The 20742-nt window shown below is 51.8% G+C and overlaps 1 protein-coding gene and 1 non-coding gene across 2 annotated transcripts; both read right to left on the bottom strand.

Moving 5' to 3' along the window:
• Positions 1 to 48: 48 nt before the first annotated feature.
• Positions 49 to 20111, bottom strand: LOC100901937 (BDNF/NT-3 growth factors receptor). The gene is made up of 8 exons (XM_018641076.1): positions 20087 to 20111; positions 19877 to 20000; positions 19022 to 19132; positions 17160 to 17344; positions 4538 to 4677; positions 1201 to 1374; positions 916 to 1074; positions 49 to 288 (listed from the first exon to the last, which is right to left on the bottom strand). The coding sequence occupies exons 2-8, from the start codon at positions 19885 to 19887 to the stop codon at positions 49 to 51; spliced, it is 1020 nt and encodes a 339-aa protein (XP_018496592.1). The 5' UTR covers positions 19888 to 20000; positions 20087 to 20111.
• On the bottom strand, positions 1602 to 1685 carry TRNAL-CAG (transfer RNA leucine (anticodon CAG)). Its single transcript has one exon. It is a non-coding gene; the product is annotated as a tRNA-Leu (tRNA).
• Positions 20112 to 20742: the final 631 nt, after the last annotated feature.

Genomic DNA, 20742 nt, shown 5'->3' with positions numbered 1-20742 from the left:
CTCCTCAGACTTGTCTCTGATCTGGAACGCGCGGCTCCGAGCTGCAAATTATAGTTCCGATGTGTCGCACACCGGAAGTAGGTAGTCATCCATGTCGAGGCTGAGGTCATCGGATTTCATCTTCGTGGACGTCGCTAGCGACCCTTCCTCGAGTATTTCGCAGATGCCGGCGAATCTGAGTCGATCACGGGGATCGCTTTTCCAGCAACGTACCATGATCTCGCGAATATGTGCGGGAGTATTCTCCGGCGCCGTGAGGAGAATGCCGTGCAAGATCAATTTCACCACCTGCGAAATTCATGGAGTGAGACAAAACATAAGACTCTCCTGCAATTTCCCTGTCTGGGATTCGTATATAAGACATCAAATTTCTCGTCCATGGACTCATGAAGCTCAAGGACGAGGCCGTTCTCTGAGTTCGTCAAACTCCACCAAAGCGAGGGCGGACTGAGAGAGTTCCGTGAAGGGAACATCATACGACGCGTCTCAAGAGATCAAGATGCTACGCTATCAGAAGGAGATTTTCCACTAAATTTACTTCGTGCATGACGGATCGAGGAGGGATCTCCCCACCGCTGCCGAGGCTTCCTATTTTTTCCCTCCGTGGACCCATTTCCTCCCTCTTTTCAAATATTGCGCAACTGGAACGACTCACATGCTTCGGAAGCAATAATCGAATCTAAAGATCCGCAGCAACGTTCGGCCTTGGTCGGTCGAGCCTCGAATTCCATTGAGGTTACTCGCTTCGCTGCTGCTGCTTTCTACATAACGCAAGAGAGAGCTCCTTTCCGCTCACTGGGATTGTGTATCCGGAACTTCAGAACGCTCCGATCCGAATCGAAACTCAATCAAGGCGCGCGCTCGGGGAGCTGACGGACCCCATTACTCAAAAGCATCTCGAACGATGGGACTAACCTCCTCGTTCGTATGTCCATAATAAGGTTGCTTGCCGAAAGTGAACGTTTCCCACAGAACGATGCCGTACGACCAGATGTCCGATTCAAGCGTGAATTTCCCGTACATTATGGACTCAGGGGCCATCCAGCGCACGGGGAGCATTCGGGATCCCCCGATCTGTTGGGATAATTTTCAGTAGCTGCTCGGACTAATAATTAGCAATGACGTGCATGGGCGAGAAGAAAACATAGAAAGACCGCTTATTGATAGTTCAGATTGGATTCCCCGTGGAATCATACTCACCTTGTAATAATCGCAGGTATAGACGTCGCGGGACATGCCGAAGTCAGAAATTTTCACGGAGAGACCTTCCCCTACGAGACAATTTCTCGTTGCCAAATCGCGATGAACAAAATGCTGCGTGGACAGATACAGCATTCCCGACGCTATTTGCATAGCGATATTCGGAAGATCCTCCTGAGAATGGAGCCACATGTGAGAGAAGCATTCCTCGAAAATCGGAGCTGTTATTCAAGCGTGAAAACTTTTTTTTAGCATTGTGAATTCGGGATCTCGACTTGTTCTCCCAACTTCCGCCATATGTACAGAAGATGTTCGGTGCTCGGTGATATTACGGAGCGTGTATTACGATTTCATGTCGTGCTTTTCTGAGAAAAGGGATCGATCGAAGGCAGGAAAAAATTTGTCAGAAGTGGGATTCGAACCCACGCCCGGAAGACCGGACTGCGACCTGAACGCAGCGCCTTAGACCACTCGGCCATCCTGACGATACCGACAATGCGGTCCAGAAACCAATTTGAATTCGAGGAGAATTGTTCGACTCACGTCGATTCGAATTGGGTGCCTTGCAGCGCGATTTTCATATTTCAGGAGATCGCTCTATCGCGCGACGCGCTCGTGGTGCCCCCGCGAGCGAACCCGAAGCATGGCGGAGAGCTCACGTGATCGGCGGTAATTCTCAAAAATTAAATGCGTACGTGCGGAATCGCTCCTCGCGGAACTCCTAAAGCGTCACTAAATATCCGACAGCTGAACGCTTGAATCGAGGTTCAAGGTCGGAAAATGGAGGTTTCCTATGGAAGAATTGTCCGCGGGTGCGCTGAATGAATATCGACCGGCTCCTAGTTGTGAGGACTCTCGAGGCGACTGTTTCGAGTCGCAGGAATCGCGAATCGTGTAGCTGTTGCATGCCCCACGACTTCTAGCTCGGCGTTCCGAGAAGTCGATGCATTCCGATCCGTCTCACGACCCCTCGTTGATCAACTCTGGAATCATAACCTCAGAACCATGAGAGAGAGCGAGATGCGCATCTCCGCCACCCCAAATCAAGCGTGAGCTCGTCGCTCTGTGTATATTTCCGAAATTCCTCAGTGACCTCACCCCCTGCGGAAAGAGAGCCTGGGTCGGGGGACGCCTCATAAAACGGCTCCCAACTCGACCGAGCGCATTTTGATCGACACTGAGAAACCTCTTCGCGTGCAAGATGCAGAAATTGACACTGAGCATCCTAGTCCTCCTGTGCTATTCTCTTCTGTGCAACGCTGAGCGAGTGGTGTCAAGAACGCGCCCACCAATCGACGGAGCGAAGTCTCAGGTAGCGAACTCCGCTTCCAAACTCAAAGCTACCGACGTATTCTACGGTGACGAAGCTGAGGACGAAGACTTCGAGGACGCCTCAATCGGCGAGACCCAAGACCGCACTGGCCTCGATTACGGCTCAGACGAAGATGGTGAAGACGATTGTATCGATGAAGACTGCGAAGATTTCGAAGATGTCCGACAACGCTCGACCACTCCGAAGCCCGAAGTTTCTAGAAAGACCGGACCCCGCCCTCCACCCCAGAAACAGGTCTCCAGAGAGCCTTCGAGGGTCACCAAGCCGAAATCTGCGCCGAAAAGGACTTCGCATTCCAATGCGGTACAGGAAGTGACGATCCCGTCTCTACTCTGGAGATCGTGGGATGCGTTCCAGACTGGAGACCTCGTGAAGTTCGCCTTTTCCCTCATACCACTCGCGGCGAAAGTGAGTGAAACGCTCCCTACCCCAATGAGAGACCAATTCAAGCACGGCATCGCGAGACTGCTGTTGCTGTCGCAAATTCATGAAATGGACGCGGCAAGGCACTCGTCGGCAAGAAAGAGCGTTAGGCCGAGAAAGAATGCGGCCTCGGGCTAACCCGCTTCATGGAATTCGTCTCCTGCGTGTCCCCGTTCCGAGTTGAGAAAGCACACGTGATCCAGCTTCGAGAAGATGAAGAGGACGTCGAAGCGCACCTGCGCCTAATCGTTGGCGAAAACTCTATCCCAAATTCGGCTCCGGACTTGAATAAATTCATCATTGCATTCCTCAAGTTTGTCGCTTCGATTTTAGGGGCCATCGTCCTCCACGTGGTGTGAGCTCTGACTTTTTTTCCAGGAGGTCTCGAAAATTTCCGGAAGAAAAATATTCTCGAGGTGCGGCTCCGAAGTCGAGAGCGCGTAGACTTCGAGATGTGGGTGAGAGCGAAGGAGGACCTCCGGGGCCAAAGTTGTAGATAGCTAATGGAGTTGAAGGCTTTGATATTCGTAATTCTCGAACTTCATCCTGAAGAGAATCACGATGCTATTTCCAATCCTTGGCGACAGCGCTCACGATCACTTGAGGCCGCTAGAAGGATGCATTCTGCCATCGATTGGGAGGTCGCAACGAAAGCTTGCGGTACCTTCAGGGCAATTTAGTAGGTGTATAAATGAAGGATTTGAAGCGGGGGCTGACTCGACGTGTTTTACGCTCGGCTGGACTCTTCCCGCCCGAGGACATTCTCGATTTCAGAGCGCTCCACTGCGTCCCTCCACCGCAAGAACACTTCCTGCTCATTACCTCAGTCAGTCATTCTCGACGTCCAGAGCTTCGGTCAACGAGGAAAATTGAGAGCCCCCATCAATTTCGAGTATCTGGAATCGCTGGACGTCATGAAATGACCGTAAGCCTCAACAACAAACAGCGTTACGACGTCAATAAAAACACAAAACAAACAAGACGGTCCTCGACTGGCGTCGATCGTTCGACCTTTCTAAACTGTGTACCGAAAGTCGTCAGCGTACCGAGAGACTACTCGGGTGGGTCAGCGGATGACGTCAAAGCCGAGCAGGAGCTCATATTGCTTTCGAGAATATTTGGATCGAGAACAAATCGGAATCGATTTTCCCCGTCCCAGAAGCAGAGGACTTAGGGTTCGGGTGAAGTTTCGCGGCTTAAAAGAGCCCGAGCGTCAGCTCTCTCCATTCACACCGTCGGGTGATTGCGTGTTTCTCGCGAAGCGTAAATTCACGGGAGATATCGAGAGGTTCAATCCACACCGGTTCGAAGGACCGAGTTCGAGCGTGAGAGAAACCGATTTTTCTGTTTCGGCAAATGGATACCGGAACTCATTGCTCATCGTTTGGAGGGGCTTCTCTTATGGAGATCCACTGGAAGTCAAACCGCCGCGAACATCCCTACCGTGGCTCTTCAGAGGTTGACCTCGGTAATCATGATGGAAAGGAAGCTTTCATGAGTACACAGTGAACTAGTATTCGAATGTCTGACCTCAGAACAGTCCTGTGAGCTCGGACACAGACCGAAAGTGTGAGTGCTTACCTGAGATATCTTCATGAAAGGAACGTCTTCGCCTTCGCCGGTGTCGTTCTGTGTTCTTTTGTATGCGTTCGCTCTCAGCAACTCGGCCAAGTCTCCGTACTGCATGAACTCGAAAACCATCCAAGGCACAGAGTCCGTCTCTGAAACGATGCAAACGAGACGTTGAGATGCATTAATTCAATTCCTAGCAATATTCATTGAATAACTGAATTTAGGCTCGATCGACTCAAAGCTTGGTTTGAGCTAACGACTCATTCATTCGAGCTCAACGAAAGATGGGGTCAATTCGACTTTCATAGCGAGAGCATGCCAGTTCCGTTTTCGCGTTTCTTTTTTGAAATTCCCTCAACCGATGTTTACGATGGAAGCCCGATAGGTCAAAGGAGAGCGAGGGAAAGGAGAAATGTGCTAGAGAGGCGATGCCGTTTGGATGAAGGGCGGTTGAATTCTCAGCAAGCCAGCGGACTCTGCTACGATCCTCAACGGCGCCGTAAAGGGGAAGGAATTCGAAAGAGATGCCCGAGTGCAACGATACGACCGTACGTTTCCACAAGCTTACGACACGCTCAACGATAAGGCCATCGACGCCGTATGGTATCGACCTCACGCAGAACCACCGCTCATTCATTTCGGGCTCGATTGCGAGATGAGCTCGCGGAGGGGGCGAACGATCATGCGAGCGATTCTATATACGTGCTCAATCTGAACGATTCAAGCTCGAACAGCTCTCACCCGAACCCGAATTGATTAAATGCGAGGGCCCCGGCGTAAGATCATGCTCATTGAGACAAGAACGTGAGCGGTATCCGCCGACCGAATAGTAATGCAAGGAGACGCGTAGCCAGAACTTTCCCGCCGGGAATAGGGGCAGATCGGGTTCCTCGTGGGACTGAGAATCCAAAACGGCAGCCCGAGTGCCGAGCCCGAGCATCAAGAAGTCCTGTAAGGGCTGTAGCCCAACCGGTCCCTCGGTAGATATCCCACTCGGTCGTTCCTGGCTCCTCCTGATGTCAGAGGGAGAGTCAGATCGGGAGAGCGAGGAGGGAAACTTTCCCGCAGAGATTCGTCAATGTCCAATCTCGTGCAATACCGGATCAGCCAAGAAGGTCAAGCCCAGAAATTTCACCTCGAAGGTTCGGCTCAATCTCGTCCGGGTTCTCCGGCGGGACCGGTCGCGGTTTATTCCTAAGCTAGATGGAGGCTTTTTATCCGAACGGTTGCGCGGTCTAAGTCTCAAGAAGTTAAGGGAAGAACTTCAATTTTCTGTTTCGGGTGAGGAATAGATCAAATCAAATGACGGGAGAGCAAGGTGGTCTTCAGCAAAGCAAACCTGGACGAATTTTATTAGTGGGCGGGCAGGGATCGAATGCACAAATTGAGGGCTCCGCAAACAACCGATCACCAGGATCCTTCACGACGCCAGTGAGCGCCGGCACCGTAGCCGCCGCCATAACCACGGTTCCATCCACCTCCGAATCCGTTGCCGTATCCTTGGTTCCAGCCGGTTCCGTATCCGCCGCCGTAACCGCTGTTCCATGCATTGCCGTAGCCTCCATAGCTTCCATAACCGCCGTGGCCGCCATGATCGCCGTAGCCTCCATACCCGCCGTAGCCACCTCGATCACCGTAGCCTCCATAACCGCCGTAGCCGCGGTTCCAGCCACCTCCGTATCTTCCTGCGTAGCCATTATATCCATTGTTCCATCCTCCGTTGTAGCCGCCTCCGTAGCCACCGACTCTCCAGCCGTTGCCGTGACGTTCTCCGTCGCCTCTGCCACCGTATCCGACTTGCCAACCCCCGTGTCGTCCAGCACAAACGGAGCCAATCACGATCGCGAGAAGCAAGAGAGCGCTCTTCATGTCGCTTCGGCAGTGAGTGAAGATATGTTCGCCACTGGGAAATGAGACCAATCTTCTGTATCCACTGCGTCCCGACCTCCCACATTCGACGAGGTAAGGGCAACAATGAGTCGCCATAATTCCGCTGCGCATTAATTGCAGATGCATCGTACTTGATATACCGGAAAGAAACCGTCCACATTCGGTCGCACGGAGAGTTCGAGAGAGATTCTCCGGGTCGATTTTCACAGAGGAAAGAGTCGAGGCGGCCACTCTTTGGAAATCGACGAATCGGCCCATTGCTCTGCGCTCGACAAGATGTAATGAAGCATCACCAGTCGCGAGGTCCGATCTGCCCTTTACAGAGCCCGGGAAATCATTTCACGGAGACAGATGCCGTATCCCCCCGACAATCCAGCGTCGGTCACAGTGAGGGGGTGAATGCTCCCTGAATTGAATTAACAATCCCACGCTGACGGGAACGAGCACGGTCTCCCAATTTTTCCTCTCCCTAATGTTGTTCCTCAGGGGAGCAGAGTTTCGTCAACTTCCACGTTTCCGGAATGACGGGAGGAACCTCGAGAACGACTCGTGGTTTTTCGGCTCGAACCAGCGAAGAAGAAAGCGGCGAGCTCTGATCGGTGTGTTCTCCCAAGCGATGAGCAAGCATCGTCACAACATTCTCCCACAGCGTCCCGACTTCATCGAATCACGCGTCGATTGTCCCCGGGTGGGTTATAGTAAAAAAGAAAACTCGGGTCTGCTCGAGGCCTTTCTTCAAAGGAAGGAGCCGGATTGAGCCCTCCTTGATCATCGCTCCGTCCGAAGACGAGCTCCGGAACCCTTACGTCTTCCCTTAATTTATTAGTTCGCTCAATTCATTCCTCCGATCCAATCCCGAGCTGCGTTCCACTAGCTAAGCCTTTCAGCTGGTTTCTCGGTCGAGATGCGTCCGTGCCGCCGTCCCGCCTTGTCGCTCGAAACAATGGCCCCAGAGAATCACTGGAAAAAGTTCCGAGACAGAATTCTAGCGAATTCCTCAGATGCCTTCCAAAGAGAAAATTATAATGGCGATAAACGTTCCGTGAGACCAAACTTCTTATGCACACAACACAAAGAACGGGAGCAACGCCAGGCTACCTCGCGGTGCAAGCGGAACTTTCCGCTCTTTGAAATGCGAATCAAGCATTCGCCCCTTGAGCAAATAGAGGCTTCGAGCTCTTATGGAACATCGCAGCATCAATCTTCATTCTGGATACATAAACTCCTTTCCTCGGGATGGTGAGGAAGAGCGCATTCTCTCGGAAGAATAAATGAGAACCGGATCGCAATCGATGGATAGGCGACTGAATAGTGGCCTGCGGAGAGATATGCCGCCATTAAAAGCGCTCCATTAAGTGTCCATCTGAGGTCACTCTTTTCACACAATACAAAAGCATCTCGGTATACACAATGAATGACCTCAGTTGCCTTAAAGGGGTCTTTTGTTCGGCGCTTGTCTATTTTCTGAAAACGTGACCAAAATGTTTCAGAAGACGATCATCGCAAAAATTCATCGCGGCCCGCTGCAGCCGCATCGAATGATGGGCGAAGCACGAATGAGTTGTCATTACGCCACAGAAAACACAAAACGAGCCCCGCTCACCGGAAAGGGAGCTCGGATTCACGCGGGGGTTCCTCCTCCCTCGGATTGTGCGAATTCAAATCCGTCGCTAGATCGCTTTCGGTGGTTCGGGATTGCGTGGCGTTTGACCACGCGGAAACCTGAATCGATCCTCGGATCCGAGATCGATGAGTCGAAAGTTCCGCGCTCGTCTTTTCGTCTTGACGGAGGGAAGCTACCAGTCGAGACCAGACGGATTCTAATCTGATTCCCGACTTTCCCCGAGCACTGTGGAAAGGAATCAACTTTTCGTTCCATCACACCAAAAATATATATTAGATCTTGCGTCTCGACTCGTCTGACGCATCTAATGGCATGTCTACGGAGCGTAATGTTCTTTGCCGGCCGAGTGATTGGGAAAGACGAGGGAGCCCAGTGCGCTTTAAATTCCATTCGGGTAATTCGTTTCCCCGATCGGATGTTCGAAGCGGGAGGGGCTCTATATGAGTGAGGAAGAGTCCACTCTCTGACGGTTTCACGTTGAAAGTTTTGTTTGGACACCCCTATCCTCGGAGATATGCTCTGAATGAAGAGGAGCGGAGGGCGGAAGAGAAATGCGCCGGAAGCGTTTTCTGGGTCAGAAGTTTAGGTGGTGGTGCAATACAGCGCCATATATCCCACCGGAGGGAATTGCTCTTTACGGCACACTTTTCAGAAATACTAGCGACGCGTACAACAGAATTTGCGGCAAGACTTCATTCTTCAGAATGTGTGATACAATCATCGCACCATCTGTATTCTTTGCCTACGTAACCTTGCCTCACTCGTGACACGGAACCGCGATTCACGCGTTCGCCGGCTCGCTATTGGACAACACGAATTGATCCGGAACTCTTCGCCGAGGTGATTGCTGGCGTTCATCGAGTCGATGAAACCTCTCGTTTACGTCCCTTCACGATCCCCATCCTTCATGGAGCTCGCAACATGGCTGAAGAATTCACGGAGATGTTTTCTAGGAAGTTTGCTGTCACGGGCCATCCAGGTCCATTGGAATCCTTCTCCGAGGAGCGCGCGAGTAAGAATTTTTCTCTCATCACAGTGGGCTCCAGGGCAGCTTCGTGGGAATGATCTCGGGAATTTTTCGTGAGTTCATTAGGGATGAATAGACAGACTCCGACAAGAAATAGCGCCGGATTGTTTCAGAGAATCTGACGGATAGGAAATTTAGGGAGTTCGGGGCTTTTTGTCAGGAATCGTTCTTCGTCCCGACTCCTCCTTCTGATCTGCACCAAAGAGCTCAGAGGAAAGTATCAGCTATTCTCGAAGCTTATCTGCAGAGTAAGGTGTCCCAACATCCGGATCGTCTAAATCCGCAAAGATCTCGAGTGGAGGTAGTCGCGATGTTGTGACCTCGGACATTTTCTCTATCTGGAGGCTTCAATATCCCCGACACCCACTTTAACCATCGGTGACCTGTAGGCTCACCGGAGGGAATTCTCAAACTCTCTGAAAGTAATTCAACCCTCTTGACTTACTGCGGCCACTCTCCGGATAAAGCATCCTCCTACATTTTTAAACTTGAGTGAGCAGAGAGGCCGAGACAATCCATTCGTATGAACTGAAGTTCTGCGAATGAGCTCGATAACAACACAGGGGACTCTCTCCCTAGAGCCCCACGAGTAAGAATAGCAAGGAAGACTAATCGAGGAAACTTTTTACAGGGGCTTTATTTGGGAATTTCGCTCTCATCGTTTTTGACACATGTCGCGTATTCACATCGCGGAGGGTGATTACCACTTCTTCCAGCCGCCTCCGTAGCCTCCGCCGTAGCCACGGCTCCATCCTCCACCGTAGCCGCCGCCGTATCCGCCCTTCCATCCTCCGCCGTAGCCTCCTCCGTAACCACGGCTCCATCCTCCACCGTAGCCTCCACCGTAGCCGCGGCTCCAGCCTCCACCGAGGTATCCAGCGACGGCGATGCTAGCCATCACGGCGATGAGAAGGATGACAAAAGCAGACTTCATGATTCCAGGTAGGTTCCGGTACACTTCATTCGCCAACTGAGTTACCGTTATATAGCCCGAACGCTTCTCACTTTCCGGTAACATGTCCTTGCCACAGAAATTGAAGCCCAAACACAGAAAGCGTATACGAAAATAGACTTTATTTTTCTTGAGAACCGCATTGTTTATTTTATGACTATGCACAATTCAATTTTACAGCGAGCAACTACAACCGGTAGCAATTAGCAACAACGGCCGTGAACCCCTTGGACCGGAACTGGACCGGCGTGTCCATCTTTCCGTCATTCTTCTCTCGGTGCTTCATCGGGTTCTCAGGCCCGGAATCAAGCGGCACACGTAACACGGATGCTGATGAGCGGATGTCCGCATACGCGGACCGTTTCAGATTCACCGAAGATCGGGAAAATCAAATCGAGGGGGAAGTAGCCCGGGGGTCATCGCTTGCGTTTGGAAAGGCTCGAGGCTCGAGTGATTCAGGTCCGATGGATTTAATTGACGCTTCCGTGGACTTCCGGTGCGGAGACTATCGAGGATGATATTTGGAGTTTTCCGTGGAGCGGAGTCGTCTGGTTGTCTCATTTGACGGCTTGCTGTCGCACGGTTGCACGAATGCTTCGTCTTTGTGAACTCGTCTTGAGACTCCTGCATGAGTGAGCTCTCGGAATAGTGGCAGGTATGTCATCAAACCGGTCATTGTTCCCCGATGCCATTCTGATATTCCTCGAGAAGAAAACGCGGCAGCTGGCACGTACCTCAGGAGCTCTCGGGGATTCTTTGCATAAATAGCCTTTCCATGTCATCGATAGTAAATTAGTGTGCTCAACTCGGGAGAAATGCCGGTTCCTTCGATTGTGAGTTCTGACGACACGACTCCAATGTTTCGAGCTCTTTGTCCCCGGTTCAGTGCCTGTTCCGCGAGCTCGAACGACAGCGTAAGTCGGACGCTCCTATGAAGAATCGCCGGGAAAACTCCCCGTCCGATCGTCATCCCCCAGTGATCATCCGTCATCCACCCCGTGAGAATGTTTCGAAGCCTCTCCAGAGATTCACTACCACCGACTGAAAATGCCCAGCCTATCGTTACCGGATCAGGAATCAGAGGTAACTACGAGTTCAAACCAAGTATCGGCTGGAGTGGTTCGGAATTCGACACGAAAGAAAAATGCTCCTCACAAAATACATCTCTCTCATCATTATTAGTTATTCTCAAATAATATACAAGTCACGTACAATCAGATCGAATCACCACTTGCTGTAACCTCCGTTTCCGTAGCCTCCCCCGTATCCGTGGCCGCCTCCGTATCCTCCGTATCCACCGTAGCCTCCTCCGTTCCCACTCTTCCAGCCGCCTGCATGTCCTCCGTAGCCTCCTCCGTAAGCGTTCTTATAGCCGGCGTTGTAGCCTCCTCCGTGAGCTCCTCCGTAGCCTCCGCCATGAACTCCTGCGGGACCTCCTCCGTAACCTCCTCCGTATCCTCCGCCGTAACCTCCGTTGTAGCCGTTTTTCCACCCTCCATTATAACCGCCACTGTAGCCTCCGTTGTATCCTCCAGCACCGTATCCTCCGCTGTATCCTCCAGCACCGTATCCTCCGTTGTATCCTCCAGCACCGTATCCTCCGTTGTATCCTCTAGCACCGTATCCTCCGTTGTATCCTCCAGCACCGTATCCTCCTTTCCATCCGCCATTGTAGCCTCCGCCGTAGCCCGGGACGCCCGAGCCTGCCTTCCAACCGTTGCCGTTGTATCCATTGCCATTGTAGCCTCCCTTCCATCCGCCTCCGTATCCCCCACCGTAACCACCTCCGTAGCCTCCATGGTGACCGTTGCCGTAGCCACCCCCGTAGCTGGGTCCACCGATGTTTCCGGTCGAAGCGAGTCCGAGCAGGATCGAAAGCATGAGCAGAACGATCGACTTCATGTTTCCTTTGGCTGTGGCTTCGCTTTCCCTCTTGGTAAGTTCTGCCGACGGGGGTTCTGTGGTTGCGGTCGCGAGTTCCCCTCGCTTTTATACTCGGGGCGGATTCCCCTCATATTCCGGCCTTCATTTCTATTGCTCACAGAAGATGGCTGAGCGGCAGAAGTAAACAAAAGGTATGGCAAGACCGCAAATGAACATTCACGCACCCGAAATCGGTTCTGTCTCGACTCCTGAAGTACAAGACAATGGAAACATTTACCGAACTATCAATTGCTATCACGGCGCGACCCGACCCCTTCCACCTGCACGAATTGCTCGCCTACCCGAAGTCAGCTCCCATAGCCCTAATAGCTCGCTGTTGGACCTTCCTCGGGAGATTCCAATGATAAGAAATTCTACGTATCCAAGTATCGAGGAGAAACAGAAACGCCTATGAAGCGGATAATTGAAGGCATAATGACGATCTTTCTTCGCCCGGTTTGTCAGCAGGTCTCCGATGGCATAGCCCCGGATCGAGCTGAGCGGAGAGAACTTTTCGCACGAGCTACCCCGAGCCTCGTCGATGAAAGCGGACACCATTCTCCAACCACCTTGTTTGACCGTTGTCCGGAGTAAGGCAAAAATGAAGAGTTTTTTTCCTCCCAGAACGCTGACACCCCCCCCCGCCCTCCTTTAACTTTCATTTGCCAAGCCTTCCTGGACACAAGGTGATTCTTCCGAGAAATTCCCTGTCCGCACCCAAGCCCTGTGAACACAGAGACGGGGGCAATCCCCCGGAACAGCGCACGGAGCGCGCACACGAGTTGAACGCTCAGAGCGGTGAGAAAATCACATGTGGAATCATATGGAGGTACGAGGGGGACAGCACTCCTAATCTGGATCGACTTGGGCTGCCACAGAACCCGCTTGGGCTAATCCGACTACAGGGTCATGGGAATACTCCGAATACTGATCCATCAGCTGCACATGTGCGAGCCCCATAATGGCGAGCAGCTTCCGGATACATCGGAATTCAAGCATGGCCATCCCTTCGTCCCTCATGTCCTTCGAACGTCTATTCCCAGACGGAACGACATCGAGCCATTCCTGTTCAAACGCACATTCTCCATGTCACCTCTGTCCCTCGCTGAGTTATTCCGCGCAAATTCAATCCAGAACCCGCTCACCGTCAGAGAATCTGACGTCTGAAGGAAATCTGACAGAAAAAATGTGTTCCCATCCCCTGACTTTCTCTTCCAGACCCGCCTCTGATGTCGCATTGGTAACGATTCTCACTGCACTCACTGTACTCACTCATTTTTTTAATGCTCGATCATGCGACAGAATATTCCGCTCATTCGCTAGCTGTAACCAGGGTAGGCGTTAAACGGGAGAACCACGCAAAGATCAGGCGCCCATAACTGAACGTTCTTTCTCTGCCCAAGGAGCCAGAGAAAGATTCAGCTTTCTGAAGCTTCCGACAGATTTTTATCGGGAATCGCTTTGTTCCGGCCTTCAGGGATTCTATTGCAAATCGCCCCCGTCCTCATTCAGGATCGTGCGAAAGCGAAATTGGAAGCGTACGGCGAGAAGAAGGCCAGAATCGCAAATCACAATCTAGAATCTGGACCTTCCTACTCCCACTCTGTCTCCCGATTTCCCTTCAAACGCGCAACGATCGCTCGCCCTATTGATCCGTCCCTCAGGTTCTGGCCTGAAGGAGGATTTCGTAAGAATCCACAATAATCCAATATTAAGCTGAATGTGACTGTCCGATTTCGAAGTCTCCCTCAAGTATCTATCCAGGAAAAATGCCCGATGGGAATGAGCCATTTTATTTGCCGTCAATAAGCAGGGAGTCGGGGTTTTACGAGCTGAGACTTCACCATCCCTTCCAGCCAGCGTGGACAAGACCACCGTTCCATCCTCCGTAGCCTCCGTGCCATCCACCGGCTCCGCCGTGCCATCCACCGAGGCCGCCGTGCCATCCTCCGAGTCCGCCGTTCCATCCTCCGAGTCCGCCGTTCCATCCTCCGTGTCCGCCGTGCCAACCTCCAAGAAGACCTCCGGCGTTGCCAGCAGAAGCCACGGCGACCAACATGGCCACGAAGGCGAAAACAGCAATTGATTTCATTTTTTCGCTTTGAGAGCTGTAGGTTTACTATTCCTTCGTGGTAGTTAGGTGCGGTTTTATACGGCGTCGGACCTGGTTTATCTCTCTCAATTCTCAGACTGTTCGGTCATTGGCAGGCAACACTGAATTAAAACTTGCCAAGTCGCAAAAACTCAGGAGACTATCTCCCAATGATACAGGAGCTCAAGATAATTCTTGGCGATCGATCCGCTTGCGAGAGCCGATGTTGGCAACAAAATTGATCGTCAATCATCTTCCCCGGGGAACCGGAGGTCTCCCTCAACTTTCTATGCCGCCACCGAAGTTCTCCGTATGTCTACGCCCCGGTCTTGGATTGGGAAATCGACGAGCTGAGGTTGGATAAGAGATTGTGGGAGTCTCCTATCGCGGAGCTCACGATCATATGGAAACTCGCGTCAGCCGCGGCTTGAAGGCGAGCAGCCGACGCGGCTACTCTGGCTCGGATACGGAGACTTATTCGAGGTCAGAGGCTCCTCCTCGCGGCCTCAGAGGGGTCAGCGATACCGAAACTTGCCACCGAAAATCACCCCTGGCCAGTGGAGCGCGAATTCGCATTCACTCGAACGAGAGTCGGTCACCGATGCCGAATAATTCATTCGGTGTTTCCGATGGGGAGCTAGAACGAAAGCGACCGGATCCCCTCGCTGTCGATTTCGAATAGCAGGCCCGGACCAAAAATGTGTGCCGTCTCGCCGCCGCGCCATCAGCGGAATATCGTGATCGAGTAAGTCGAATCCGACTCGATAAGAGGGGTTCTTCGATCTGCTATTTCCTGATTTCAGCGGATGAAGCAGTAATTTCATTGATTGACCGTGGATACCGCGTCCTGTGTTCACGGGTCCGCAAGCTCGCGATAAGAACAATTCACTCCTACCGGCAGGTCCGATAAACAAAGTTATCGAAATCTTCGCGTCACACGGGGCTATTCTTGCCCTTGGGATGTTTCGATTTCTGTGTATTAGCGATCGGCAGAAACTACCGAGCACTCTGTCGGCCCTGGTTTCCAACAATCGCAGGAACTCATTGTCAGTTGTGGTTAGGAAAGCCCTCCCGACGAACGTACGGACAGACCCCATCGGGAGTTATTGACGATGCCGCAGCTTGTCGGAAGAGGGACCTCGAATCACTCCATTCAGACTTGCTCCAAGAGGTTCCCCTCCGGCAACGCTTCTCAAATCGAGAATAGTTCGCTGTACATGAGAAAAAAGATGGGTTCATGGGCCAATGACGATTTCATGATGCTTTCTCGAATCGGAAATTTTCGTGGATCTCGGAGGCATCGGACATGCGCGGAACCCCGACTGGGCTTCTCATTGATCTGTATGGGCAATACTATTCTGATTCCCGAGATCTGTACCGAGCGTTTGATGTTCCACCGTCGTGTCGAAACTTCGAGTTAGAATGATTCTCAGGAGAACCCAAGAAACCAAGCTGTGTGAACAAGCCGACCTAATCCTCAATTGCGAGCTCTCCACCGTGAATCCACATTACACGCGACGGATCACTTGTTCGTCGACAGCTTATTAAGCGAGTCAAAAGAGCGAGTCAAGTCAAATAGATTTGAGCGAATCGCCTTCCGGAGATCCGATGCTTATCACGTGTGCTCCATTTTTGTATAGGAGTTCTATGCGATCTTGAACGTTTTCGGTACCCGTTCACGATCCGCTTTCGTCAGGAGCATGTCAACATGCACTTCTCAGGAGTAGGATAAGACTGCATTCGAGATGAGCTCCAAGAGACCCTCGACTCAGATCGTTAATCCCGTTCGATCGTGTCGTATCTCCCAAACCAGGAACCGTTCTCCTACGCATCAGGAAACGCAGCGCATCCTTGCAGGAACAACGCCGACTTCCGCTAAGAAATCCGGATCAGCTGTGCATTGTTCCGCCGATTGGACGATGAAGTAAACATCTACCTCGAAGATATGCGTCGGGCACCGGGCACTAAGCGAAGTGATATGAGTTTGAAATTATTCTGATATTCTGGGTCTCGTAGCCGATACGTCATGTGGCCGCTGGCGACGACTCAAGAGGGTTACCGGGCGAAATCAGTGGAGATAAGGCCCTTTCTGAGGGGGAATGTTACGTAGCTTTCGGATCGAGATGGGGAATCCGTTGCCTCAATTCAGCGGACCTCTCGATGAACCAACGCGCGATTTTGGACGCCAGATGGAGGAGTCTTCTCGAATCCGGAATATGTGTTGAATTGATCGACAGCACCAAGGAGACCTGCAGGAAGCAATCGAATTTCGAGGCTGTCCCAAACTGGACTCCGGGTGAGGAGACTCACAATCGCCAATGGGTCTTGGCTCCCGGTTCGGCGACATCTCTCTGATTCTTAGTGAGAGAATCGTTGTCGATTCGTGAGCGTTTCCCCGAACCACATGGAGTCTGTTTTTCACCCATTCCATGGAGAACGAAGCGTCGATTGCACTCCCTCCAAGGCGCCGAAGTTGTTCCCAGCTCAAGGCCTGCTCGAAGTATCGGGTCTTCGGAACCGATAAATGGGTACGGATCGTTCACCGAGGTTGATTCTGGGATATCTCCTTTGCTATACCTCCGTAAGCTGGGGGAATCCGCCCCGACATTTAGGAAATCCCCCAGAGCATTGGGGGTTCGGGCTCTGAAGATCGAGAACCAGCACTTGAGAGAGCGTTCCAAAGCGCACAGGGACGCAGGCGAATAAAACTCTCTTAATTATCCGGCTGACTGCGCCGATGTCGCCCGAGTGGGTTCTGTGTATTTTTGTACGCAAAGAATAAGCACTCCGAACAAGTCTAAGGAGCTCCAAGTCCTTAATCACCGACAATGGAAAGAAGAATAGACTGTGAGAGCAGGGCTCACACCACAGAAGAATCGATCTATCCGAACACATTCCCTTGAACGTTTCGGTATCCCCAGAATTGATCGAAATCACGCGGAAGGAAATCAGAAGCCAGGTCGAACATTTAGCGTGTGTGGATATGAATGCTGGATATGAACCTGATCAGATTCTCCTCATTCTGAGGAATCTCAACATGCTTCGCACGTCGAGTGATCAGGTTGCCAATCCGATCAATCTGCTGGGGACGCTCGCTCTCAGCCCTTAGATAGTCACACTCACCTTTGTAAACGACTCCGATGAGCTTGAGTATATTCGGGTGGGAGAAATTTGCCATGATCAGAACTTCTCTTTCGAAGTCCGCCATGGCTTCAGGAGACGCGACGTCCTTTAGCATTTTCACAGCAACATTGAGGGACACCCCCTCGCGGTTGGTGTACAAAGCTCGATGAACTTTACCGAAACACCTGGAAGCGAAAATGACGTCATCGACGATAACGCACAATTCAAGGGAGCAGAACAATGATCCCATAGTCTGCTCATTCTGTGTTATTTCGGTTTTTAGCGATGTACCGCGACCCGAGCACAGAGCTCCCGGAGCTGGGGTGGGGGAATTTCCACCTTGTTCGCAGCCGAGAGGGAGGAATTCATAATCGTCTCTCACCCCTCATCCTTCCGAATGAGATCATCCTCCCTGGCAGAGCGAATAAAGTCCTGGACTCGCTTCTCTCGCATAAATTGCACGGCTGATATTTCTAGAAGTTTTAATACCGAAAAATCGTCGAAATATTGCCGCCGGAGCTGAATTCTCATTGGTGTCGGACTCGGCAATGAGATTGCCGCGGATCGTAATAACGCTTTCAGTCCTCGCTCAGGCTCTCAGTTGACCTTTTTTCCCGTTGACCGACTGGCCTTGACCATGACCGCGGGCTTCCCAAAGCCTCCCTCCAGGATGAACCCACCGGGCTCCGCCATGAAGACAGTCCTCAAGCGAAACAATTATTCGTGATGAGGCTGACCAAGCGCAGGGAAAAGACCGCTCACCCACAATGTGGAGCTTGCTCCAATATGCCGAGGCCTCAAAGCGAACGAGTCAAAGGTCTCCGGGAGATTCACATGATCGTGGATCGATCACCTCTCGGAAATGGGTTTCGCGCGGCAAAAATTTCAAAGTCTGCAAAGCAAGTTTGCTCCTCATCACTAAACACCAGAGCGCCTCCGCGGTTGACAAGCCCCCGGAGCTTTCGGATAGGCACCCATGGATGCATGTAACTCTTGTTATGAACAAAGCGGTACTCTCGGGTTGGGGGGGAACCCGGTAGTTTTTGAGTTATCCATCCCTCGGCACACCCCGATAAAAGAAGGGAGCACAATTCCTCCGAATGATTTTTTTGGCCGCAAGTTCGAGCGGCAGGTTCTCAAGGGGAAATTGATGTGCTTGGTCTCGTTGGAATGGATAGCTTCCGACGAGCTAGTTTCGAAAATCACTTCCATCAGGTCTTGCCTTGAACTAGCTTCGAGACAGACTGCGGTGCCTCGCGCACCCCGATGTTCAGTATTCTGTCACGCGCATCTGACGCTTTTCCGGGCTGTGTCTTGCTCCGGGGCCCGAGCGATGAGAGAAAATGACTAACGAGCGCCCTAGGGATCACGCACTATCCTCCGATGCTGCCCGAGAGAGGTGGTGGGGTCCTCACTGGGGGAACCACGTCCAGGATGAGATTGGGGGAAACAAGCGGATGAGCGGGAACGATTCCATAGAGAGAAGGTATAGTTCTGAAACAACCTCCGAGAATCGCTGCCCTGCTCGGAACAGGCGACTCGTCTGCCCTATGCATACAGATATACTGGGATGGCCGAAGCGCTCTTCACCAAAAGAACAGTCCGGTTTGCGAGCTCGGTATACAGTTTTAAAAATCGAGAACACGGTTCCAATTATCGCCGTCGAGAGCAGACGGAAAATCTTCTGCCACTCCCAGCTGCATACTCTTCGGAGCTCTCGCTGTACATATCCTCTCCTAAGGAGGGAAATCCGGGCCGGAGGCTTGGGGTCCTTCGAGATTGACGAGATCTCAAAATGGTTTCCAGTGGAAAGCTCGACTTGATGTTCAATAGGAACTATCTTTAAAAAACTGAGGCCTTACCCCTCGCCGATGACTTCCAGGAACGTCACGTTGTCGGGTCCGATTTCAATCTCGATCGGGACTCCTTTGAAGTCTAAGTGTGTTGGATAGTAGGCGGGATTCGTGACATACCTGCAGAAATAAAAGGATTTGAGTCTGGTGAGCTGGAAGATTTTCGATTCTACACCATGTCGCTTTGATCGCTTGTCGGATTTTCGATGCATTGGGCGATTGACAAGTTTCAGTCCACGGCTGAGCTTCGAATCGAAACTCGGCGATCGTAGATCCCTCAAGGGTCGCTATCTCCCGCTCATTCCTTTTAGAGAAGCTCAATACTCCGGAAGTTGTGGCCGTAACTTCGGAAAACCCCGCTCCCACCAAATATCCCACGATTCTATCCATGACGTGACATCCTCCCGGGTCGACCCGATTCTCGTGGAGAGCCCAACGAACTGGCGCGCATACCCGCCGATAACGCCGGAGCATTCCACGGATCGGAGACAGGAGCGGATTTGCGAAACTTCGCCCACGAGATGAATCACGACGCGCGACGCTTTCCCACAAGGATTCCTGGAGGGATCGCAATATCGAGATGGTTCTCCACATAATTGCATTCCTTGAGAGAGGAGCCGTTTCCTTCGAAGAACTCGTCTTTTTCGTCGACAGTCGCAAGCTTCCTATGAGCTGCCGCCCGGTCGGAACCCTTTGCATAAGGCCATCGCCTGTTAGCCTAATGGGCGAATCCGCCCCTAATTGTTGTGAGCGTAGACCACATCTCGATGAACGAGACATGGCAAGGAGAGATCTCCGCATGCCCCCAAAATCATCCATGTGGCTGAGCTCGAAACCTAGATATTTCTCGCTCCATTCACCCACCTTGCGATCATTGTTAGCTCTCTCCAACAATCGAGTAGGTTCTTTGCTGATGACAAAGCTCGCCCATGTCGCGATCACAAGAAAATTATTTCACGTGTACTCGTAGGAACGCCGCATATTGCCTCTGGCGAAAACGATTTCCGAATAATAGCATCGTAACCATCGCTGCTTAGATTGCCGTTAGAATATTCTTACAAAGTAACTGCGTACTCGATCATCGGCTCTGCGCCAATATGGTGGATTGTATCCGTCCCATCGCCATAGATGCTGAGCGAAGCAGCCACGTTTCCTCCACGTTGCAGCTTGAGCTATCATTTTCGCCAACAAAGAGACGCTACGCTCACGTTCAGACCATAATAGGAACCAGAACCGTGGCCTGCCTGTCGTATTGAAGACGTCGCGGAAACAATTAGTGATACCGCCTCCAACATCGAGGTCTCAGGCCAATCGACCCCCCTGTGCAATAATTCAGCCTTTCCGTTCCCCAACGGCTTCCTCGGAATTTTTGCTTTCCCATGATTCCGGTCCCGGAAAAATTAGGAGATACGCCCAGGTTGAGTGCCTAATCCAACGGGGGCGCCCATCGTCGATGCACCAAGAACAGCGTTGTTCCATCCCCCAGGAGCGGAAGTAATTCGTTGTCGTCTCTCGGTCGAACGTTGAGTCTGTGACTCGACCTGATGTCTCGTTTGTCGTGTGGGAAGAAGTTATTTCTAGCGAGTGCGTGGCAAATGTGAGAGTGCAATCGTCAGACTAGAGTTCGAGAGGGCTGGAAGTGAGAGTGACCCGAAAGCGGAAATAGAGGACCGTAAGTCTGCCAAGGAGGCATCGCATCGCTTGAAACTTATGGTTTGGGAGCCCTCCAG

Source organism: Galendromus occidentalis, unplaced genomic scaffold (genome assembly GCF_000255335.2).
Source record: "Galendromus occidentalis unplaced genomic scaffold, Mocc_1.1 scf7180000077523, whole genome shotgun sequence".
Lineage (NCBI taxonomy): Eukaryota > Metazoa > Arthropoda > Arachnida > Mesostigmata > Phytoseiidae > Galendromus > Galendromus occidentalis.
The sequence above is the reverse complement of the archived record's forward strand: the minus strand, read 5'-3'. Positions and strand labels throughout refer to the sequence as shown.

What these genes read in the sequence shown, in the direction of transcription:
- LOC100901937 (XM_018641076.1), bottom strand. An exon ending in CATCGGAGTCGTTTACAAAG is followed by an intron (nt 4,678 to 17,159) that starts GTGAGTGTGACT and finishes GCATCGTTTCAG; the next exon opens with AGACGGACTCTGTGCCTTGG. An exon ending in CTTTCATGAAGATATCTCAG is followed by an intron (nt 1,375 to 4,537) that starts GTAAGCACTCAC and finishes CTCCATTCTCAG; the next exon opens with GAGGATCTTCCGAATATCGC.